The 25344-nt window shown below is 44.9% G+C and overlaps 1 protein-coding gene across 2 annotated transcripts in view; it reads left to right on the top strand.

Moving 5' to 3' along the window:
• Nucleotides 1–22805, top strand: part of PLEKHG7 (pleckstrin homology and RhoGEF domain containing G7) — a 118122-nt gene extending 95317 nt beyond the window's left edge. For both annotated transcript variants that reach the window (XM_069764365.1, XM_069764366.1), the window contains exons 12-18: nucleotides 837–1011; nucleotides 2921–3036; nucleotides 5017–5110; nucleotides 5196–5275; nucleotides 7200–7353; nucleotides 21552–21649; nucleotides 22445–22805. In XM_069764365.1, coding sequence (XP_069620466.1) covers nucleotides 837–1011; nucleotides 2921–3036; nucleotides 5017–5110; nucleotides 5196–5275; nucleotides 7200–7353; nucleotides 21552–21649; nucleotides 22445–22552 — 825 coding nt within the window. In that variant the 3' untranslated portion in view covers nucleotides 22553–22805. The remainder of the gene's footprint in view (nucleotides 1–836; nucleotides 1012–2920; nucleotides 3037–5016; nucleotides 5111–5195; nucleotides 5276–7199; nucleotides 7354–21551; nucleotides 21650–22444) is intronic.
• Nucleotides 22806–25344: the final 2539 nt, after the last annotated feature.

Raw genomic sequence — 25344 nt, 5'->3', positions numbered from 1 at the left:
GGCTGCAAAAAATCCTTCACAGACCAAGCTGGACAAGACAAAAACATGAAAATGCACTGAACTATAAGGTCCACTGCAGGTGGACAGCAAAAACAAAGCCAGGACTTATCTTTGTAGAAAAACACAGCAAACTGGAGAGACCAGCAGGGAAGTGAATCCTTCAAGAACAATGGACAACTGGCACTGACTAAAGGATCCAGCAAAGCTATATACCCCAGTCAGTTTTGCAATTAGCAGATACACCTGTCCACTCCTGCAGTCCAGGCACAACTGCATTACCCTCTACAACCACCGGAGGGAGCCCAAAAGCTGAATTCACAACACATACATACAGTATATAACACCTTGTTTTCACTTATACAATACACAGCTATAAATATAAACTGTTGCAGAAAAAGACTTAAATGGCCCCGACACACCAGAGCACTGTCTGCTGTCACCAGAACAGGTCAATCATCTAATCTAGGTATTTGAAGAGAATTTGCAGGCGGTCTTTGCTACCATGAAAATCACATGCTTTATGGGTGATCCGTATGGGATCAGATTATTTTGGAACACCCATAGACTTGAATGGACGATTCTCATCTCCTAAATATGGAAAACAATAGTGCACACTGTGCTTTTATCACATACATGTGGTCCCTGTGTGTGTACAGCAGCCATATTGGATTACATTGGTCAGTAATTGTTACTCAGACAGCACACCTTTGTATAACACTCATGTGAACGAGCCCTTAGTCATAGGCCCACCAAGTACTTCACCAGTACCCCGATACCACAGATGCTTGCAGCTCGTACCTGCGCTTACTGTATTCCGTACAATTTTGTTTTCATAGTGGTGTGAACAACAAGAACAGTGTCGGCGGCTGCACCTCACCGATTTGTTGGTAGCACCATTACATCGGCTGACCCGATATCCGTTGCTCCTGAAGAACATATGGAAAAAAAGTAATGATGCTGCAGAGAAAGTGTCCATCTACTCTATGAAGGAGAAGGTTGAAGGTTCCATAAGTAAGTCAAGAATCTTTGATTTATGACATTGTTTTATTGATTACCCTGACATAAAGCGGGCATCACATACATAGCATATTAACTGGTGTCATCAATCCAAATGTAAAGCGGTCACCACCATATAATGCTGCCATTGTTCTACTAGTAAATGGTACTATTGGAATACAACTTTAATGGCTGACAAATATCCCTACATCCTATACATGAGTGCATAAGCCGAGGACATGTATGCAGCACTCATGTAGGAGAAATACGAGCGTGTGGTGGAGCCATTATCTGGATCTTGGGGCGTCTTTCCACATCACAGATTTGTTGCAGATAATTGAGGTTTTCTGGTTCATTTGATTGGGTGTTGTGGAAATTCATGGGCTTACACCACAGAAGCCGCACAATTTACATGAACTAGAGCACCTGAGCTCCTGTTAGCAATATACTGAGAACCAGAACCAGCAATAGGCTCTGCGCCGTCACTTCTATAGGAGAGGATTCTAGGCTTTCTCCGCAATCTGTGCAGAGGTCACCGTACAGGGAGGGAGAGGAGGTGAGCTGTGACCATCACCTATGGTCAATGGTGTGATTTTGTGTTATCTAGTATATATAGAGGCGCTATCTGTCCTTAGCCTGCTTGTGATGCTAATGAGATGGCTACTGAAAAATGATCTCTACAGAGTGGGGAAGCGTCCAAAGTTAGAATTGCAGAATTTTATGATTTTGTTTTTAATGTCGATAGTGGCATGGAGCATAAAAATGATCACTGAAATGATTTAAAAATATGTTTAACAGGTTAATTCATCATTTTCTGATGACACATTCCCGTTAAGGGTTTGTGACCTATGCTCTAAAAATATGTTCGAATCCCCGCGGCTACATGTCTCGTGCTGTTGGACAGCGACACATGCAGGGAATCCGTTTGTTAGGCAATCCATGTATGTGTTCCAGCTGTGTAAGATCATGAGACATGCAGCCGCGGGGACTCGAACATATTATCCGAGCACGCCGACACCATATCTATCCCTTCACGTTCGGTCGTCACTACTAATAACATAAAGGTGTCAGCAGCCCTCACCCGCACCATGTGAGCCCAGCATACTTATGTGCAGGATGGTAGGTGAAGCATATGGAAATGGTGCCAACAGGGGGAATAGCACAGGGCATTAGCCGCTGTAAGGCCGGGGTCACATTGGCGTATGGCCTCCGATGTGATATGCTATTGACCCTCCTGTTCTGCTGTGTAAGTCGAGTGTCAGTGCTCCGAACCTCCCGAATGAGATAATGGGAACCCAGGTGTGGAGGAGACGGAGAAAGTCATTTCTCCATCTCCTCCATTGCCAGCGCCCGCGGTAATCGCACTGCACTAAGATGACATTCGAGTGCAGTCCGTTGTTTTGCACGCACCCATAGACTTGTATATGTGGGTGCCATTAGATATACACACTGCCAATTGCAGCATGTAACGATTTTTTTTCTCATGACGACAGCATGAGAAAATAAACGCTAGTGGGCACTGCACCATAGTATAACATTGGAGAGAGTGCTTTCTGATGAAACGTCGGATAGCACTGGTCCGAGTTATACATTGGTAACACGCCATTCTGAGCGAGCCCGAAGGCTGATGGGGGGGATTCTAACTATTATACATTACTCTAACCTATGCCATGGATTTAGCTAGAATATGTAGCAGAAATCGCACATGGCGCCTTCCATATATGTGATGTACATGTATCAGAGACGATTAGGAGCCGCACTTCACACCACGCAGTGTCCCGACCATGGGACGGGCCACTCAGACACACAATGCCCCACAATGCTAGTAGCTGGCATAATACCATGATAGAATAATCGCATTACATCTGCCTGAATGATCATTTTACTTAATGATGGTAATCTGGAGTTGTCATTAATCTTTTAGGAGATCTTGAAGGGAGAGTGAAATGGCTGGATAAATCGCAGAAATTCAGACAGCTTCAAGATGTAATTGTGTGGCCTTGTCTATGGGAGCGAGACAAAAGATTCTTCATCCCAGAGGTAGGTTAATGCTTTAAAGGGGTGGTCAGGTTTAGAAATAAAACATTAACAAATACCCTTTTAAAGGGAATCTGTCAGCAGGTTTTTGCTATCTAATCTGAGAGCAGCATAATATAGGACAAGAGGCAATGATTACAGTGATGTGTCACTTACTAAGCTGTGTTTTGCAGTCTCAATACAATCAGGATTTTATCAGCAGGAGATTATCACTAAAGGACAACTGACCTTATGACTTAAGGTCACACTAAGCGACGCTGCAGCGATACCGACAACGATGTCGATCGCTGCAGCGTCGCTGTTTGGTCGCTGGAGAGCTGTCACACAGACAGCTCTCCAGCGACCAACGATCCCGAAGTCCCCGGGTAACCAGGGTAAACATCGGGTTACTAAGCGCAGGGCAGCTGCACCACATTTTTGCAATTTATATGATGATTTATTTGTGATAGCAGTGCATCTGATTCCTCTTGTAGCTGAGAAAATTGTGACTAAGTGATACATCATTGGAATTGGAATCAGAGTCTCTGTCCCCACTTCTTGCTGTTGACAGATTCCCTTAATATTTTCCATGCTTTACTAGTACAGATTCCCCTTAAAGGGGTTGTCCTCTACAGGGATAGCCTCTTCTTAATACACATATCCCCCTTCTTCCCAGTAAAATAATAACACCTAAACTCACCTCCGGTGCCAGAGCCATCACTCTGAAGTGAGTATAAATGTTATTATTTTACTGCGGGGAAAACTAAGGCAATGAGAAGTAGTGGACAATCCCTTCAAAGAACTCTGCAATAGTAAAGCAGGGAAAAAATCATTCATGATCCTCATTCTGTATATTAAAGAATGGCTACAAAGACCACATTTCACTATAAAGGAGTTGCTTTTGTCCCCCCCCCCACACACACACACACTCTGCCATGAATCATTGGGGATTACAGCAGTAGTATATCCCATAATGAGTTTATTATTAGAGGACCCTACTAAAGGAAGGAATTGTGAGCAAAGCTTACTTGTGTTTTCAGAATAAGCTGCCATGTGTAGGTACATGAGGAATTACACAATTTCTAGCCGTTATAAGAATTCTATCCTGCATTTTCACTAGCTTTCCCCTCTGTAGACTCTGTCTCCAGTTTTCAGTTGCCTCTGATCTGGTGGGTGAGACTGGCTGCTATTAAGTCCTCCATACACATCACAGACAGAGAAATAGATATGGATTGCTGATCTTCTGTCTAGCACACAAACAGAAGTATCTGGAAAACTTTGTACAGCAGTACCAATCAGTGCGGCTGTGAATCCAGCACTAGAGTGAAATACATTTCCAAAATGCTGCAGCAACATCTTGTTAATGTCTGTTTGATCTCTCACTATGCTGAGTGCCCTTTACACTGCCTCACACCTCTCCAGAGATAATTTTTCAGAAAGTTTGGTGAGTCCAGGAAGCAGGGGGAGAATTGGCTCCTAAGTAATGAAAGACAGATTTTTCTGACAAGATACATTACAAAGTTTCTAGTATTCACTTGTATTATTGATTTACACAAAGTTTGTGGAAATTACAAATTTCCACTTAAAGATTACTGAGTGGGTGGCTCTTTGTGGTACTCAGCCAGGGCTGTGCTATGCGTTTGTTTTAGTCAACTTGATGCCTCTCTTTAGAGACCACAATGCACAGACAGCCTGATAGGCATACAGAGAGACTGCTGAGGTTGGGTGAGACCCGCAGCCAGTCCGTACACCGCGGCTCGTGCTTGGACCGACTTTCACTGTCTCTGAGGAGGAAAGAGGAACTATTTTGCTGTAAGATGAGGAAGCTGCGACATTCCCCTAGTGGGATAGAGTTCAAAGTTTCATGTTCTCATTTCTACATTATGAACCACGTTTCCTTCCAGCCATACTACATGTCCTCGTATCCCACAGCAGTTGGACATTCCTGTCTTATCTACACGTAGTATTATATTGTACCAGAATTCGGTTTTTTATATTACATAGGGCCTGAAGCACCACCTTAAAGACACCAATGTGGAGACCATGCTGTCCTCACCCAACAGACACCTCCTCTATGAAGGGAGACTTACCCTCTCAGGTCTGTATTTCGGTGTATTGTACTGTACATATTGACACCATGTTCATTGGGGGTTTAATATTAACATTTTATCTCTTCTTTCCAGAGAGTACACGTGTTCTGGATGTATACCTGCTTCTTTTTGATGACTTTTTGTTGATCACAAAAATTAAAAGAAACAAACGAGTACGTGAGATAAAATACTGCAGTAATTAACCTAACTGTTCAAGGATTGTAGAAATTATCATTATCGTGTTTCCCTTGTGATTGACTTAAAGGGGTTGTCGGGTCTTAGGCTACAAATCTGCAGTCACTGTGACTATTGTGCATGCTGGGCGCTGTGTGAATTCTCGGTGAGGCGGGCGTGTGACCGCAAGAATTTGATGCGAATACATATGGTCACATGCCAACTAGATGAGCGAGGCCTCACTCAATGCAAGTGTATTGAGAAAAGCTGGACACAGTCTAGTTGGAATGTGGCTGGAAGCATGGAAATTGCATACTTACATTCACATGACAGCCTTATCCCGGCACCATGGAATCCTGACAGTGCAATGTGAGGATTCACAAGTCTGCAGTCACATACAGCTCTGGCAAAAATTAAGAGGCCACCACATCAAATCCCTGTCATGGGCAGCCCAATGTCCAGACCTGAACCCCATTGAAAACCTATGGAATGTAATCAGGAAGAAGATGGAGCCATCAAACAAAGAACTGGAGCAGTGTGAAAGACTGGTGGGAAGCATGCCAAGACGCATGAAAACTGTGATTAAAAATCACGGTTATTCCACAAAATATTGATTTCTGAACTCTTCCTGAGTTAAAACATTAGTATTGTTGTTTCTAAATGATTATGAACTTGTTTTCTTTGCATCATTTGAGGTCAGAAAGCACCGGTTTTTTTTTTAATTTTGACCATTTCTCTTTTTCAGAAAAAAAAACAAAAACTATTTCTTGGAAATTCGGAGACATGTTGTCAGAAGTTTATATACTAAAAGAACAATTTACTTTTGCTCAAAAATATACCTATAAAGAGAAAAATCAGACAAACTGAACATTTTGCAGTCTCTTAATTTTTGCCAGAGCTGTAGAGTGACTGCAGACTTGCATCTTAAGGCCGGACAACCCCTTTTATTCAACATACTTATGGAATCCTATATAATAATCGCCAGTTGGGACTTCTGGCCGTTGTCCCCGAATCCTATAAGGCACCGCGGCAGGGTCACTTGCGCAGGTGCAGTTCGTGGCCGCAAAGTGAACATGTCTTACTGAGACCGGGGGTGTAGGCCACAGGCTGGGATGATGGGGTGTCCGGCGGCTGCTGCGGGTGTCTCCGGTGCCCAGCTGTACTGCGTGGGTGTCCGGCGCTGAAACTTCCAAGGTTCCGTGTGCGGTGGTCTCCAGGAATATGGCCACTGCCGGAGGCGGCACATGCGCAGATGGTGATTTCGGGACCAAGATCTCGAGAGATGAGATTTCAGTACGGAGATCTCATCTCTTGAGATCTTGGTCCCGAGATCACCATCTGCGCATATGCCGCCCCCAGCGGTGGCCATATTCCCGGAGACCACCGCACATGGATCCGTGAAAGTGCCGGGGCTCTGGCCTGTCGCCTAATGTCGGCAGAGCCCCAGGCAGCGCCAGACACCCATGCAGCACCAGAGATACCCGCAGCACCGGCCAGCAACCGCCGGGCACCCGGCAGCAGCACAAGACCCCCACAGCAGTGCGCCACACATCGGAGACCCCCCTCATCCCTGCCTGCGGTCTGCAGCATCACCCCACTCCTGCCTCCTGCAGCAGCGACCCTGGGAACCCGCTTCACCGCAGCCAGCACCCCCGGTAAGCAATAAGATGCAAGGATTATAAGAAGCACTACCATTTTATTAAAAAATATTTTTTTCTTATTTTTCTCCTCAAAATTTGGGGTGCGTCTTATAATCCGGAGCATCTTATAATCTGAAAAATACGGTCTGCTGGAAAGAGCAAACAGTGTGAGACATGTCCACTGCTCCTGTCAGCACCACTAAGCATACACAGATGTTAATTTCACCGCACTCCCGATGCGATAGCATAGGGCCTATTCTAGTGATAAATATTTGTCTTCCAGAAATCCTCAAATGTTGAAGCTAGTACAATGTATCCATCTTTACACCCAGAGCTGCAGGCCATTATGAAAGAAGGAGGTTATTGTAAGGTTCTGGACCAGCCAATTCCACTCGACAGGCTGACCATTAAAGGCATTGACCTTTTCCATGTGACAGGTAATATAAATACAAATATTTCCATAATTCTTCTATCAAGTTCCAAAATGACCAAGCTAAGCTAATGATTAGTGAACCTTAGTCTGTATAATAGAAATGACATTCTGTAGAACTTCCCTAATATTATTATATAGAATGTTCTCTTTCAAAAAAGGAATGATTCATATAAAGGGGGAAAGCAGCTGCCAGGAAGAGTTGGTTGTGTTACTGGTACTATCAGTAAAGCCCAGGATTAGGTTACAGGGGCTTTATTATGTTAGTGAACAGGCTATTATAATGTACTGACAGCCATTCATCTACACAATACTGGCCCTGTAAATTGTAAGTTATTGTGCCGCTGGCTCCAGAAAAATATCCATAGGTTCTCTTAATCCCTTTCTAATAGAGGAAGCTGTGTTTGCAAAAAGGAGTGATGAGAGATGTAGGGTAGGGGATAGTTAATAATGTAGTTCCTTTAAAAGAACTTTTATTTTTTTTTGTATTAGTGTCTTATAACTTTTGCAGATTACACACTGGCATCAAATAACAAGCAGGACTTTGTCTTGCTTATAATTGTGCAAGTTGACGTGCATAAATGTGTAGTAAAGCACCAATATTAGGAGACCGCATTGTACCTATGTGTCTCTCATTTTTTCCAGTTCCCATGAGAAAATTTAAGGTTTACACCAATGCATTCCTTCTAGGGGTAGCTATTAGGGTTGAGGGAAACAGGTCGTTCATTTTCAAAAGTCGCCGACTTTTGGCGAAGTCGAGTTTCATGAAACCCGATCCGACCCCTGTGCGTGGTCGGCCATGCGGTACGCGACTTTCGCGCCAAAGTCGCGTTTCAATGACGCGAAAAGCGCTATTTCTCAGCCAATGAAGGTGAACGCAGAGTGTGGGCAGCGTGATGACATAGGTCCTGGTCCTCACCATCTTAGAGAAGGGCATTGCAGTGATTGGCTTGCTGTCTGCGGCGTCACAGGGGCTATAAAGAGGCGTTCCCGCCGACCGCCATCTTACTGCTGCTGATCTGAGCTTAGGGAGAGGTTGCTGCCGCTTCGTCAGAAGCAGGGATAGTGTTAGGCAGGGTCCATTAACCACCAAACCACTTGTGCTGTAGCGATTTCCACTGTCCAACACGACCTTCGGTTTGCAGGGACAGTGGAAGCTACATTTTTTTTTTCTTCTCAGCGCTGTAGCTCATTGGGCTGCCCTAGAAGGCTCCCTGATAGCTGCATTGCTGTGTGTACGCCGCTGTGCAAACCAACTGCTTTTTTCAAAGCACAAATCCTCTTGTTCCTTCCTTTCTGCACAGCTATCTTTTTTGTTTGTGCACACTTTTTATTTAATTTGTGCATCAGTCCACTCCTTATTGCTGCCTGCCATACCTGGCTGAGATTACTGCAGGGAGATAGTAATTGTAGGACAGTCCCTGTTTTTTTTTTTTGTGGGAGATTAAGATTGGCATTTCTGCTAGAGTGCCATCCCTGTGTGTGCCATCTCTCACTCAGTGGGCCATAGAAAGCCTATTTATTTTTTTGCTTGATTTGGGTTCTAAAATCTACCTGAAAAAATCACTACATCAATCAGTGGGAGAAAAATATTGGCCTCAGGGCTTGTGTGCCACTCCTGACTCCTGTGTGTGCCATCTCTCACTCAGTGGGCCACAGAAAGGCTATTTATTTTTTTGCTTGATTTGGGTTCTAAAATCTACCTGAAAAAATCACTACATCAATCAGTGGGAGAAAAATATTGGCCTCAGGGCTTGTGTGCCACTCCTGACTCCTGTGTGTGCCATCTCTCACTCAGTGGGCCATAGAAAGGCTATTTATTTTTTTGCTTGATTTGGGTTCTAAAATCTACCTGAAAAAATCACTACATCAATCAGTGGGAGAAAAATATTGGCCTCAGGGCTTGTGTGCCACTCCTGACTCCTGTGTGTGCCATCTCTCACTCAGTGGGCCATAGAAAGGCTATTTATTTTTTGCTTGATTTGGGTTCTAAAATCTACCTGAAAAAATCACTACATCAATCAGTGGGAGAAAAATATTGGCCTCAGGGCTTGTGTGCCACTCCTGACTCCTGTGTGTGCCATCTCTCACTCAGTGGGCCATAGAAAGCCTTTTTTTATTTTTTTTTATTTGGTTTCTAAATTGTCATTGAAAAAATCATTTTATTTTATTTGGTTTCTAAATTATTCCAGAAAAAATCATTTTATTTTATTTTGTTTATAAAGTCTCCCTGAAAAAAAAAAAAATGGTGGGAGATTAATATTGCCCTTTCTGCTTGTGTGCCAGTCTTGACTCCTGGGTGTGCCATCTCTCTCGCTCTCTCTCAAATTGTGGGCCATAGAAAGCCTATTAATTTTTTTGCTTGATTTGGGTTCCAAAATCTACCTGAAAAAAATCACTACATCAATCAGTGGGAGAAAAATATTGGCCTCTGGGCTTGTATGCCACTCCTGACTCCTGTGTGTGCCATCTCTCACTCAGTGGGGCATAGAAAGCCTTTTTTTATTTTTTTGTATTTGGTTTCTAAATTGTCATTGAAAAAATCATTTTATTTTATTTGGTTTCTAAATTATTCCTGAAAAAATCATTTTATTTTATTTTGTTTATAAAGTCTCCCTGAAAAAAAAAAAAAAAAAATTGGTGGGAGATTAATATTGCCCTTTCTGCTTGTGTGCCAGTCTTGACTCCTGGGTGTGCCATCTCTCTCTCAAATTGTGGGCCATAGAAAGCCTATTAATTTTTTTGCTTGATTTGGGTTCCAAAATCTACCTGAAAAAAATCACTACATCAATCAGTGGGAGAAAAATATTGGCCTCTGGGCTTGTGGGCCACTCCTGACTCCTGTGTGTGCCATCTCTCACTCAGTGGGGCATAGAAAGCCTTTTTTTATTTTTTTTATTTGGTTTCTAAATTGTCATTGAAAAAATCATTTTATTTTATTTGGTTTCTAAATGATTCCTGAAAAAATCATTTTATTTTATTTTGTTTATAAAGTCTCCCTGAAAAAAAAAAAAAATAGGTGGGAGATTAATATTGACATTTTTGCTTGAGTGACAGTCCTGCGTGTGTGGCATCTCTGTGATTTGGTGCCACAGAAAACAGAGTGTGTAACATTGTGCCTGATTTTCCTTGTGGTCTCACCAACCTGTAAAGGGATATTGAAATCATACTGAAGTTATAGGTCACCGTGTAAGTTGTTTGACAGCAACAAATAAAGTTACTTTGGTTAAAGGGAACCTGTCACCCCGTTTTTTGAGATTGAGATATAAATACTGTTAAATAGGGCCTGTGCTGTGCGTTACTATAGTGTATGTAGTGTACCCTGATTCCCCATGTATGCTGAGAAATACATTGCCAAAGTCGCCGTTTTCGCCTGTCAATCAGGCTGGTCAGGTCGGGTGGGCGTGTTCACAGCGCTCTTTTCTTCCCCAGCTTTCCGTTGGTGGCGTAGTGGTGTGCGCATGTCCAAGGTCCGGATTCCCTGCGCCCACGTGAAGACAGCGCGCGATCTGCGCTGTCATCCCTTTCATCGGTGGGGGCGGCCATCTTCCTGGGGCTGCGCGTGCGCAGATGTAGTGCTCTGCTGCACGGGGCTTCAGGAAAATGGCCGCGGGATGCCGCGCGTGCGCAGAAGAGATTGCAGCGGCCATTTTCCCAAAGCTGAGATGCAAACTCGGCTTTGGGAAAATGGCCGCCGCGATCTCTTCTGCGCACGCGCGGCATCCCGCGACCATTTTCCTGAAGCCCCGTGCAACAGAGCACTACATCTGCGCACACGCGCGGCCCCAGGAAGATGGCCGCCCCCACCGATGAAAGGGATGACAGCGCAGATCGCGCGCTGTGTCTTCACGTGGGCGCAGGGAATCCAGACCTTGGACATGCGCACACCACTACGCCACCAACGGAAAGCTGGGGAAGAAAAGAGCGCTGTGAACACGCCCACCCGACCTGACCAGCCTGATTGACAGGCGAAAACGGCAACTTTGGTAATGTATTTCTCAGCATACATGGGGAATCAGGGTACACTACATACACTATAGTAACGCACAGCACAGGCCCTATTTAACAGTATTTATATCTCAATCTCAAAAAACGGGGTGACAGGTTCCCTTTAAGTTTTTAAAACAATGAGGAAGTCTGGTGCAAGAGGTCGTGGCCGTGGGCATTCATTGTCAGCTGGTAATGATGGTAGTGGTAGTGGAGCATCAGGTGGTCGTGGGAAAAAAAATATTCCACCTAAGTCTGGAGCTGTGGAGCCAGGTTCGTCGTCTGGCTACACAAGGCCTCGAACGCTCTCTTTTCTGGGAGTAGGAAAACCGCTTTTAAAGCCGGAGCAGCAACAGCAAGTTTTGGCTTACCTTGCAGACTCAGCCTCTAGCTCTTTTGCCTCCTCTTCTGAAACTGGTAAATGTAAAAGCAGCGCGTCGCTTGTGGATGTTCACGGTCAGGGACAAGTCGCTTCCTTGTCCTCTTCAGCAAAAACAACAACAAGAGAGAAGGATGCAGCAGGCGACACAACGGGTTACTCCATGGAGCTCTTTACACATACCGTCCCTGGCTTAGAAAGTGAAACACTTAACAGGCCATGCCCATTACAAGTAGATTCTGACATGGAGTGCACTGATGCACAGCCACAGCCAGACTACTATGCTGGTCCTTTGACTCAGACCACAACATTGCCCTCTCAGGGTACTGATCCACAATCAGACCCTGATGAGACTATGTTGCCCCGTCACGAACGCTATACCACCGACCGACACGGTTACACAGAAGTTGCACACGAGCTAGAAGAGGAGGTAATAGATTACCCAGTTGTTGACCCCGATTGGCAGCCATTGGGGGAACAGGGTGCAGGCGGCAGTAGTTCAGAAGCGGAGGTGGAGGAGGGGCCGCAGCAGGCATCAACATCGCAACAGGTTCCATCTGCCGGGCCCGTATCTGGCCCAAAACGCGTGGCAAAGCCAAAACCTGTTGGAGGACAGCGTGGCCATCCGGTTAAAGCTCAGTCTGCAATCCCTGAAAAGGGATCCGATGCTAGGAAGAGTGCAGTCTGGCATTTTTTTAAACAACATCCAATTGATCAGCGCAAAGTCATCTGTCAAAAATGTTCAACTAGCTTAAGCAGAGGTCGGAATCTGAAAAGTCTCAGTACAAGTTGCATGCATAGACATTTAACCACCATGCATTTTCAAGCCTGGACTAACTACCAAACGTCCCTTAAGGTTCTAGCACCCTCGGCCAATGAAGCTAGTCAGCAACGCAACATCCCTTCCGTCACTGTAAGGCCACCATTTTCCGCACCACCGGCAGTATCTGTGCAGGTTTCTTTGCCAGCCAAAAGAAGTCAGGGTCAGGGAATAACCAGTTTTGAAGGAGGAAATATTGCATCTAGGGCACCGGCGGAAACAATACCGTCCCCAACCATCTCTCAGTCTGCCATGTCCACCGGCACACCCGCAAGTTCCACGATCTCCAGCTCTCCAGTCCAGCTCACCCTACATGAGACTCTGGTTAGAAAAAGGAAGTACTTAACCTCGCATCCGCGTACACAGGGTTTTAACGCCCACATAGCTAGACTAATCTCGTTAGAGATGATGCCCTATCGGTTAGTTGAAAGCAAAGCTTTCAAAGCCCTGATGGAGTACGCTGAACCACGCTACGAGCTACCCAGTCGACACTTTTTTTCCAGAAAAGCCATTCCCGCCCTGCACCAGCATGTTAAACAGCGCATCGTCCATGCACTCAGGCAATCTGTGAGTACAAAGGTGCACCTGACTACAGATGCATGGACCAGTAGGCATGGCCAGGGACGTTACGTGTCCATCACGGCACACTGGGTGAATGTGGTGGATGCAGGGTCCACAGGGGACATCAATTTCGGGACAGTTGTGCCTAGCCCACGGTCTAGGAAACAGTTGGCTGTAGGCGTTCGCACCCCCTCCTCCTCCTCGTCCTCCTGCAGAAGTGACAGCTCTTCCACAGACCGCAGTCGGCCAACCACTCCATCGGCAGCTGACACTGTTGCACACCAGTTGTCCCATTATGGGGCAGCTACTGGCAAGCGTCAGCAGGCTGTATTGGCTATGAAGTGTTTGGGCGACAACAGACACCGCGGAAGTTCTGTCCGAGTTCTTGCAACAAGAAACGCAGTCGTGGCTGGGCACAGTAGATCTTGAGGCAGGCAAGGTAGTGAGTGATAACGGAAGGAATTTCATGGCTGCCATCTCTCTTTCCCAACTGAAACACATTCCTTGCCTGGCTCACACCTTAAACCTGGTGGTGCAGTGCTTATTGAAAACTTATCCTGGGTTCTCCGACCTGCTCCTCAAAGTGCGTGGACTTTGCTCACATATCCGACGTTCGCCTGTACACTCCAGCCGTATGCAGACCTATCAGCGGTCTTTGAACCTTCCCCAGCATCGCCTAATCATAGATGTTGCAACAAGGTGGAACTCAACACTGCACATGCTTCAGAGACTGTGCCAACAGAGGCGGGCTGTTATGTTTTTGTGGGAGGATACACATACACGGGCAGGCAGTAGGATGGCAGACATGGAGATGTCAGGTGTGCAGTGGTCGAAGATACAAGACATGTGTCAAGTCCTTCAGTGTTTTGAGGAATGCACACGGCTGGTTAGTGCAGACAACGCCATAACAAGCATGAGCATCCCCCTAATGTGTCTGCTGATGCAAAGTTTGACGCACATAAAGGATCAGGCGTCTGCACCAGAGGAAGAGGAAAGCCTTGATGACAGTCAGCCATTGTCTGGTCAGGGCAGTGTACAGGACGAGGTAGCGGGCGAAGAGGAGGTGGAGGACGAGGAGGATGATGGGGATGAGTATATTTTTAATGAGGAAGCTTTCCCGGGGGCACTGGAAATTGGTTGCGTGGCAAGGCCGGGTTCTGTTTTTTTGAGGGACACAAGTGACGTAGATTTGCCTGAAACTGCCCCTCAACCAATCACAACCGCAGATTTGACAACTGGAACTTTGGCCCACATGGCGGATTATGCCTTACGTATCCTCAAAAGGGACACACGCATTACTAAAATGATGAACGATGACGATTACTGGTTGGCCTGCCTCCTTGATCCTCGCTATAAAGGCAAATTGCAAAATATTATGCCACATGAGAACTTGGAACTAATATTAGCAACCAAACAATCAACTCTTGTTGACCGTTTGCTTCAGGCATTCCCAGCACACAGCGTACGTGATCGTTCTCACACGAGCTCCAGGGGGCAGCAGACCAGGAGTGTTAGGGGTGCACACATCAGAAGTGGCGTTGGACAGAGGGGTTTTCTGACCAGGTTGTGGAGTGATTTTGCTATGACCGCAGACAGGACAGGTACTGCTGCATCAATTGAAAGGGACAGGAGACAACATTTGTCCAGTATGGTTACTAACTATTTTTCATCCCTTATCGATGTTCTCCCTCAACCGTCATTCCCATTTGATTACTGGGCATCAAAATTAGACACCTGGCCAGAATTGGCAGAATATGCGTTGCAGGAGCTTGCTTGCCCGGCAGCTAGTGTCCTATCAGAAAGAGTATTCAGTGCTGCAGGTTCAATATTAACCGAAAAAAGGACTCGTCTGGCTACTCAAAATGTTGAAGATCTAACATTCATTAAAATGAACCACAACTGGATTTCGAATTCTTTTGCCCCACCTTGCCCGGCAGACACCTAGCTTTCCTATGAAAAGCTCTTGCCTGTGGACTACTGTGAATTACTTTTCTAATGTCTAATTTGCAGCAGCTGATTGTCCAGCATACGACATGTTTACACCTCCCTAAATGGCCAACCTCCCCACACGGGGCCGTGGTATCGCGACTTGGCGCAAGCACCCGTGAGAGTGCTGTTTTTTTTCTGAAGAGGTGGGTGTGCCCGCTTTTGGTCGACGGCACTGCCACTGGGTCCCTCATAGTACAATAAAGTGTCTCTGGCGGTGGTGGTGCGCACCCAACATCAGACACACTGTTGTAACATGAGGGGCCCTGGGCCTGTACCGCCGGCCACTAGAGAGTTCACCCAACCCCAGGTCAAACATTGCTCTACCACTTCCACAGTTATCTCTCACACTTCCACCAATGTTTAGTCTATGCGCTGACATCCTTCCATTCCTGCCACTGACAATACCATTGTGTTGACATGTATGATGGTACTTAACATAGTCAGGGGCAGTGTCCTCTATTGACCACAGTAAATACTTTGCGCTAAATTAGTAGGTCTGAAACTACGCAGAGGATCCCACCCCTGAACCTAATGATTGCACCCTCTAGTGTTTTCGTTTTGTTTTAATGCGAGACATTCACATTTATTTATTGTTTTGGACTACTAACTGGCAGACACTCATTACAATCGGCCTCCGCTGACCAGACCACTGCTGCCCGTCTACCCCTGGAACCAATTTTAAATTGCCTACAGCCAGCCCATTTTATTATGTTAGGCCTTCGAAGCCTGTCTGCGGTCCCTCCTTCCACTAGGCCTCCACTGAGCTGTCTACTGCTGCCCGTGTACCCCTGGAACCAATTTTAAATTGCCTACAGCCAGCCCATTTTTTTATGTTAGGCCTTCGAAGCCTGTCTGCGGCCCGTTCTTTCAACTACTACTACACTGACCTGTCTACTGCTGCCCGTGTACTCCTGGAACCAATTATAAAGTGCCTACAGCCTGTCCAATTTTATTATGTTAGGCCTTCGAAACCTGTCTGTGGTCCATCCTTCCACTAGGCCTCCACTGACCTGTCTACTGCTGCCCGTGTACCCCTGGAACCAATTATAAAATGCCTACAGCCTGTCCAATTTTATTATGTTAGGCCTTCGAAGCCTGTCTGCGGCCCGTTCTTTCTACTACTACTACACTGACCAGTCTATTGCTGCCCGTGTACCCCTGGAACCAATGTTTAAGTGCCTACAGTCCAATATTTTTTTATGTTAGGCCTTCGAAGCCTGTCTGCGGTCCCTCCTTCCACTAGGCCTCCACTGAGCTGTCTACTGCTGCCCGTGTACCCCAGGAACCAATTTTAAATTGCCTACAGCCAGCCCATTTTATTATGTTAGGCCTTCGAAGCCTGTCTGCGGCCCGTTCTTTCTACTACTACTACACTGAACAGTCTATTGCTGCCCGTGTACCCCTGGAACCAATTATAAAGTGCCTACAGCCTGTCCAATTTTATTATGTTAGGCCTTCGAAGCCTGTCTGCGGTCCCTCCTTCCACTAGGCCTCCACTGAGCTGTCTACTGCTGCCCGTGTACCCCTGGAACCAATTTTAAATTGCCTACAGCCAGCCCATTTTATTATGTTAGGCCTTCGAAGCCTGTCTGCGGCCTGTTCTTTCTACTACTACTACTACTACACTGACCAGTCTATTGCTGCCCGTGTACCCCTGGAACCAATTATAAAGTGCCTACAGCCTGTCCAATTTTATTATGTTAGGCCTTCGAAGCCTGTCTGCGGCCCGTTCTTTCTACTACTCCTACACTGACCAGACCACTGCTGCCCGTGTACCCCTGGAGCCTATTTTTTTTTGCATAGAGCATCCTTTTTTTAATAGTAGGCGTACAAAGTCTGTCTGCGGTCCACTATTGAAATTGTCCTCCACTGCCCAGAGCAATGCTGCCTGTGTACCCCTGTAACTTTTTGAAGCTGCAGTGAGCCACATTTTTGGTTTAAGGCCTACTACCTGTGTCTGTCTACGCCACTCAATTCACCTGTGTTCCTTTGAAAAAAGCTGAGCGTTAATAGTCTTGTTTTCCGCCTCTAGGAATTTTAAAACTGCATTGGGGGTACAACTTTGGTAGGGCCTACTAACGGTGTCTGCCGCCCCAAGGTGTGCCCCAGGTTTCGTCCACATTGCTTCGGTCTTCCGACTCTCGTTTAGTAGTTGTAGAAAACTACACTGCATTAGGCCTACAAATTGGGTATGGGGTGTAGAGAGATGGTGTGTTACACTCCAAGGTGTTCCCCAGGTTTCGTCCACATTGCTTCGGTCTTCCGACTCTCGTTTAGTAGTTGTAGAAAACTACACTGCATTAGGCCTACAAATTGGGTATGGGGTGTAGAGAGATGGTGTGTTCCACTCCAAGGTGTTCCCCAGGTTACCTCTCCATTGCTTCGATCTTCAGGCTCTCGTTTAGTAGTTGTTGGAAACTACGCTGCATTAGGCCTACAAATTGGGTATGGAGTGTAGAGAGATGGTGTGTTACACTCCAAGGTGTTCTCCAGGTTGCCTTTCCTGAGCTTCTATCTTCAGGCTCTCGTTTAGTAGTTGTTGGGAACTACACTGCATTAGGCCTACAAAATGGGTATGGGGTGTAGAGAGATGGTGTGTTCCACTCCAAGGTGTTCCCCAGGTTTCCTCGCCATTGCTTCGATCTTAATGCTCTCGTTTAGTAGTTGTTGGAAACTACGCTGCATTAGGCCTACAAATTGGGTATGGGGTGTAGAGAGATGGTGTGTTCCACTCCAAGGTGTTCCCCAGGTTTCCTCGCCATTGCTTCGATCTTAATGCTCTCGTTTAGTAGTTGTTGGAAACTACAGTGCATTAGGCCTACAAATTGGGTATGGGGTGTAGAGAGATGGTGTGTTCCACTCCAAGGTGTTCCCCAGGTTACCTCTCCATTGCTTCGATCTTCAGGCTCTCGTTTAGTAGTTGTTGGAAACTACGCTGCATTAGGCCTACAAATTGGGTATGAGGTGTAGAGAAATGGTGTGTTACACTCCAAGGTGTTCTCCAGGTTGCCTTTCCTGAGCTTCTATCTTCAGGCTCTCGTTTAGTAGTTGTTGGGAACTACACTGCATTAGGCCTACAAAATGGGTATGGGGTGTAGAGAGATGGTGTGTTCCACTCCAAGGTGTTCCCCAAGTTTCCTCGCCATTGCTTCGATCTTAATGCTCTCGTATTAGTAGTTGTTGGAAACTACGCTGCATTAGGCCTACAAATTGGGTATGGGGTGTAGAGAGACGGTGTGTTCCACTCCAAGGTGTTCTCCAGGTTGCCTTTCCTGAGCTTCTATCTTCAGGCTCTTGTTAAATAGTGGTTAAATGGAACAACTGCATTTGGCGTACTAGTTGGTTTGGGGCCTACTAACAGTGTCTGCCGCTCCTTGCTGTTCTCCTGGTTTCCTGTCCTGAAATTCCATTTTCAGGCTCTCGTTAAGTAGTTGTTAATGTTAGACTGCATTTGGCCTACTAGTTGGGTTGGGGCCTACTATCGGTGTCTGCCACTCCTTGCTGTTCTCCTCCACTGAACAAAGCTGTGCCGCCTGTTTACTACGGTTGCCAATTTTGAACTGCATTTCGACTACTTACTGATTTGGGCCTACTCTCTGTGTCAGCCTCTCATTCCAGTTGTCCTCCACTGCAATGCCCCCTGGTTAGTCCTGTGTTACCAATTTTGAACTGCATTTAGCCAACTTTATTCTTTGGGCCTATATCTGTGTTTCCTCCTCATCCTGCCCATTGCCCAGCCAGTGATAGATGAGTCTGCTGGTACATTGACCCATAACGCAAAATTCCCCGTGCACGCTACACAGCAAGATTGTGACCCTGCTGAAAGTCAGGTTCCTCTTCCCGCATACCATACCACCTTACACGGGGACAAAGAGGAAGGTGCAGATGAAAGTGCAGGTTCCTTCATCAGGTGGGGGGAGGAATACTAGTTGGCGACGTCACTGGCACAGGGCCTCTCATAGTACGCAAAAGTGTTGCTGCCGGTGGGAGGCGCCCCCGCCGTGCAAACACACCGCTGTACTTTGAGGGGCCCTGTGCCAGTGCCAATGCCAACTAGTGGGCCCCCCCTGCTTGCTCAGGATCACAGCACTTGCAAAGTTTAAATACTTACCTCTCCCTGCTCCACTGCCGTGACGTGTTCCAGATTTCCTGGGCCCACTAATTACTTGAACCAGCCCTACCCCCCACAACTTTAGCCAAATGACCCCCAATTTCAAATGCCTTCCAATTATTATAAGCTAAATTACGATTGACAAGCTTCAGTAACAAGAATGGATGTTTTTGCCATTAAAATGGGCAGTGTAGGTGTTTTCCTGGCCTCCACTCACTGCCGACTATGCTCCCCCATTGACTTGCATTGGGTTTCGTGTTTCGGGCGATACCCGACTTTTCGCGATAATCGGCCGATTCCACTCGACTCGACTTCTAAGATAGTCGGGTTTCGCGAAACACGACTCGACTCTAAAAAGGTCAAGGTCGCTCAACCCTAGTAGCTATAGCTCAGCAGGTTGAAACATGGTGGCTTGGTGCCATGTAACAGGTCCACAGACAGGGCACTGGCAAGTGCGTGCACCCTTACCCTGGCCATTCATAATAGATTTGTAGCACCCAAACCCACTCATTTTGGCAGAACAAACTGACTAATGTCCATGGGGGATTCCTGATTTTACAATGATTTTAGGCTTTTGGGAGATAAGGATAAGGTAGTTGGATTTCATCTGTTCCATCCTTGTGCTCTTAGGGAGAAAACTCATCAGAAGTATCACACAGCAGCCTATTCCCCTCTTCCTATAGGGAACATATACAGTGGGTACGGAAAGTATTCAGAGCCCTTTACACTTTTCACTCTTTGTTTTATTGCCGCCATTTAGTAAATTCAAAAAAGTTCATTTTTTCATATTAATGTACACTCTGCACCCCATCTTGACTGAAAAAAACATGTAGATTTTTTTGCAAATTTATCAAAAAAGAAAAACAAATACATGGTCATAAGTATTCAGAACCTCTGCTCAGACACTCATATTTATGTCACATGCTATCCATTTCCTTGTAATCCTCCTTGAGATAGTTCTACTCCTTCATTGGAGTCCAGCTGTGTTTAAATAAAGTGACAGGACTTGATTTGGAAAGGCACACACCTGTCTATGTAAGACCTCACAGCTCACACTGCATGTCAGACCAAATGACAATCATGAGGTCAAAGGAACTGGCCAAGGAGCTCAGAGACAGAATTGTGGCAACACACAGATCTGGCCAAGGTTACAAAAGAATTTCTGCAGTACTCAAGGTTCCTAAGAACATATTGGCCTCCATAATCCTTAAATGGAAGAAATGCAGTAGGGAGATGGGAGAAAGTTCCACAAAGTCAACTATTACTGCAGCCCTCCACCAGTCAGCCTTTATGGCAGAGTGGCCCGACGGAAGCCTCTATTCAGTGCAAGACATATGAAAGCCCACATAGAGTTTGCTAAAAAAAACACGAAGGACTCCAGACTATGAGAAATAAGATTCTCTGGTCTGATGAGATGAAGATAGAACTTTTTGGTGATAATTCTAAGCGATATGTGCAGAGAAAACCAGGCACTGCTCATCACCTGCCCAATGAAATCCCTACAGTAAAACATGGTGGTGGCAGCATCATGCTATGGGGGTGTTTTTCAGCTGCAGGGACAGAACGACTGGTTGTCATTGAAGGAAACATGAATGCGGCCAAGTACAGAGATATCCTGGATGAAAACCTCTTCCAGAGTTCTCTGGACTTCCAACAAGACAATGACCCTAAGCACACAGCTAAAATAACAAAGGAGTGGCTTCAGAACAACTCTGTGACCATTCTTGACTGGTCCAGCCAGAGCCCCGACCTAAACCCAATAGAGCATCTCTAGAGACCTGAAAATGGCTGTCCACCAACGTTCACCATCCATCTTGACAGAACTGGAGAGGATCTGCAAAGAAGAATGGCAGATGATCCCCAAATCTTGGTGTGAAATTTTTTTTTTGCATCATTCCCAAGACGACTCATGGCTGTACTAGCTCAAAAGGGTGCTTCTACTCAATACTGAGCAAAGGGCCTGAATACTTATGACCATGCGATATTTCAGTTTTTTTTTTTTTTATAAATTTGCAAAAATTTCTACATTTCTGTTTTTTTCAGTCAAGATGGGGTACAGAGTGTACATTAATGAGAAAAAAATAAACTTTTTTGAATTTCCCAAATGGTTGCAATGAAACAAAGGGTGAGAACTGTAAAGGGCTATGAATACTTTCCATACCCACTGTACATGCTACGCCAAGCTAATTGTGAATATGAATTGGGGAGGTTGTGAGAGATCTATCTAATGTGTATGGTTAACATAAGTCTTAATGTAGAATACATGATAATACTGTACATAATAGTATTATAATACATAATTTCACAATTCACCTGCCAATCACGAGTTCATCCCTTGTCTCATGTCTTCCTGAGCAGTCTATGGAATGAAGCATGCGTTTTTAATCCAACATGAAAATCGATATCAGCAGTGTATTGCGGCCTTCATTTTGCAAGCAAATACTGAATCTGCTAAGGTTGGTTTTATGGCTCTTAAAATATGAAAGAAAACAATACTACAGCACTGTGCGCATTCATTTGACACTAGATAAAGAAGATGACGAGTAATTGCCATCATTCATTACGTCTGTCCTGTAACTAACAAAATGAAATGAAAGGAGGAAAAAGTGTGATTTTTTTCCCCTCCAAAAACCACATCACTCTTTAGGCCTCATTCAGATGTCTGATTTTCAGGTAGAAGTGCTATGTGATAGACTATGGAGCCATCCACATGGTCATGATTCTGCACAGACTGGGTGGTCTGCGGAAAATCATGGAGATATGTTCGAGTTTGATGATTCATGAGTTGGATCAAAATTGGTAACGCAAGTCTACGGGTACGTGAAACAAAAGTGAACGACACTAATGAAATCCTAGTGCAGTCCAATTTTTACGGATTGTCACATAGGAGGAAGTGGAAAAAGTTTCATTTTTTCACCATGTAGGAGAAAAACCGATGAGATTCAGGCTACATCATAATCAAACTCTGATCAAAGTCTGATCAAAATAATAGGACCGTTGTTCTCGTACGTGAGAAACAGTTGTCTGAATGAGGCCTTACTCCTAGGGTTTGTCTAGCATTGCAGTTAAGCATTATTTGGAGTTGGGTTGCAGTACCAGACACAACCTATGGACAAGAGTGGTGCTGCAGGGAGGAAAACAGACTGACTTTCTCTGGTATGAAATTTTGAACCAATGACATAAAACCCTGACATATAGCATGTTGTGGTCTACACCTTATAAAAGTAGAACTTTTAAAATATATTTTGCAGAAAATGTGGATCTCACAAGTTGAAAGTGCCATTTCTTGCTATAGTGAAGCTTATGAATCCAACAGAACATCAGTATATGGCCACCCTGTGGAGTCAGCAGAAATCTAGTCTTGTATTTCTACACATTGGATTGAGATCTGGAATTAATGTAAATGTTTTCTTTACTGTATGCGTTTTATCTTTGCAGAATTTGTAACATATTGAAAATTATTTAAACTACATTTGTACTGATTTTATCTATTAGATAGTGTATATATTTGTAGTCATTTCCAAATCTACAGTGTTTTTTATAAGATAAAATAAGATTTTGCTTGTTCAGGTCAAATAAAGTTGCTCGAGCTAAACAGAACTCTCTGGTATCAAATAGATGAAATGTGTGTTTATTTTCTGACCAGACATTTGAGTTTAGAATCATTGGAAATACATGAAGCCACAATTACAGAGAGGTAACAAATAAAGCCAGAACGTTCCTCTGTATTCCCCTCTCTATAATATGCCAGCCACAGAACAGTTATTATAGAATGATAGGCAAATCCACCTTAAGGTGGTTGCCCCAAGACAAACATGTATCATCTATCTACACTGTACAGTCATGGCCAAAGATCTTAAGACTGACGCAAATTTGGGGTTTTCACAGTTTGCTTCAGTGCCTTTAGTCAGATGTTTCTGTAGTTACGGATGTAAAATTACAGTTATATGGAAAATATTAGCAGTATATCATTGCCAATGTGTTTAATTAATGTTTTGGGCAAAAAAGTATCATACGACATTGGATAAAAAATCATGACTAGGTGTAGGCGTGTAATGGGCAACATTCACAACATGCGCACTGCTAATTGGGTGTAATTGACTCAATTAATTAAAGGGGGTGTTCTAATTAATATCAATGCAGAGTTCAATTATTGAAGTAATTAATTCTTTGAAAAAACAGGTATCAATTATGGCCCTTATTTAAAAACGAGGGCAGCAAATGTACCTGCTGGTTTTAGTCCTTGCTCAGTGAGTAAAATGGCTCGTTCCACACAATGTACCGAAGGAGAAGGAACTTTGAGGAAGATGATGATTGGAGAAGAAGTTCAGAAAATAATTTGCTGCTCAGCGAAAAAGATTTCCAATGATTTAAAATGGCAAACAAAACCTGAAACACGAGGTAGTGAATGAAATGCTACAATCTGCATAGATCATAGGATCACAAAAATGGCAATAAAGCATCCAGTGATCAGTTGCACGGGGCTCAAAGAAGATCTTCAGTTATCTGTGAGACCTGCCCCCATCAGAAGACTCATAAGTGAAGCTAAACTATTTGCAAGAAACCCCTGTAAAGTATTATTGCTGGAAAGACAGGGTGAAAGACTGACTGGCCTACAGAGAAGTGGCACAGCATTCTATGGACAGATGAGAGCAAGATTGTTCTTATTGGGACTAAAGGCCACACACAGATTGCGACGGCCCATAATGACCGAATTCAAGCCACTGTGAAGGCTGCAAAATATGGAGGAGACGCATGTTTCACATATTATGGAGCTGGGCACAATTATCATATACGAGGCTCTATGAATATATCAATATACTGGAAGAGGCCATGTTGTCTTATGCTGAAGAAGAAATGGGTGTTTCAGCAAGGCAAGAACCCAAACACACCAGAAAGCCATGCACGCCTTCCGGTTATGTGAACCCTGTCCGCCCTTCTATGGACAGTGTCTGCAATCAATCTTCTGCACAGTGACTCGCCGGCGCAGATCAATGAAGACTCTGCCCATAGAAGGGCAGACAGGGTTCACATAACCGCTCACGTGCATGGCGCATGCGCAGGATGACAGTGCCGAACAAGTCAGTGTGATGCTGATGGTAGGGTTGTACCATTATATAAGTCAGAAGACAGGGATTTCTTCTAACGCACCGCACACCCCGAAGCCTGGAAGAAATCTTCAGCATATAACATTATAACTGCATTTCTCAAGATCTACCCACAGCTATGAGGCATACAGGTAAGACTGGTTTAACCATTCTATTACCTGTGTGCACATAGTAATAGATCAAAATTGTCCAGGGGGTGACAGATTCCCTTCAAACGTCACACGATGAGCTCTGCTACTTCTGAATACCTAAGTTGTAGCAACACAGCTACACTGCTGTTACTTACAGAAGAATTTGTATTCCATAATCCCTCTTATGTTTAGAATGGTGTGTATGTGTTGTATGTGTATTTATCCCTTCACTCCATGCAAGTGTATTAAGTGAGGCTGCCCCCACCTAGTCGGATTGTGACTGAGAGTGTGCAAATCACAATATCGTGGTCACATGATCGCTGCTCCCGGCACGGAGAATCCTCGCAATGCGCACGCACCAAGGCTTCACCAGTCTGCAGACACTCTATGTAGCTTTAGACCAGACAAGCCCTTTCATATACCCACTGATCGCCGTCTTCTCCAGTCTTCTGCACCATGTAGCTGCTTTACTAATGTAAGTCTATGAGAGCCAGAACAAGACTCCATAGAATCACATCAACTTCTGGTTCACACACAAATCCCTGTGATCTGGCAGGTCTGATTTCAGGTCACATGGGCCAAAGGAAAACCAGAGCGGCGTAGGAGGCTGGGAAAGACGCTGATCAGTAATTGCTCACTTACATTCTATTACCTACATAATTATGGGAAAAAACTGATGAGACTTCTCAGCCCTGCGGCTAGTAAGAAGCCCCGCTGCATCTGTAGTACATAAAATACAGGCATGGTTCCCTTCCATGGGGTAATTACAGCCCCATCAGTCTCATCAATGGTGCATAGAAGAGGACTAAATATGGGAGTCTTCATACATACAGGGAATACACAATTACTACACTTGCATGTCTGTCTGTATATATATATACTGTATGTATGCACATATTTATATATATATAT

The sequence above is a fragment of the Ranitomeya imitator genome, chromosome 4 (assembly GCF_032444005.1).
Source record: "Ranitomeya imitator isolate aRanImi1 chromosome 4, aRanImi1.pri, whole genome shotgun sequence".
Classification (NCBI taxonomy): domain Eukaryota; kingdom Metazoa; phylum Chordata; class Amphibia; order Anura; family Dendrobatidae; genus Ranitomeya; species Ranitomeya imitator.
This window is presented reverse-complemented; position numbering and strand designations above follow the sequence as displayed.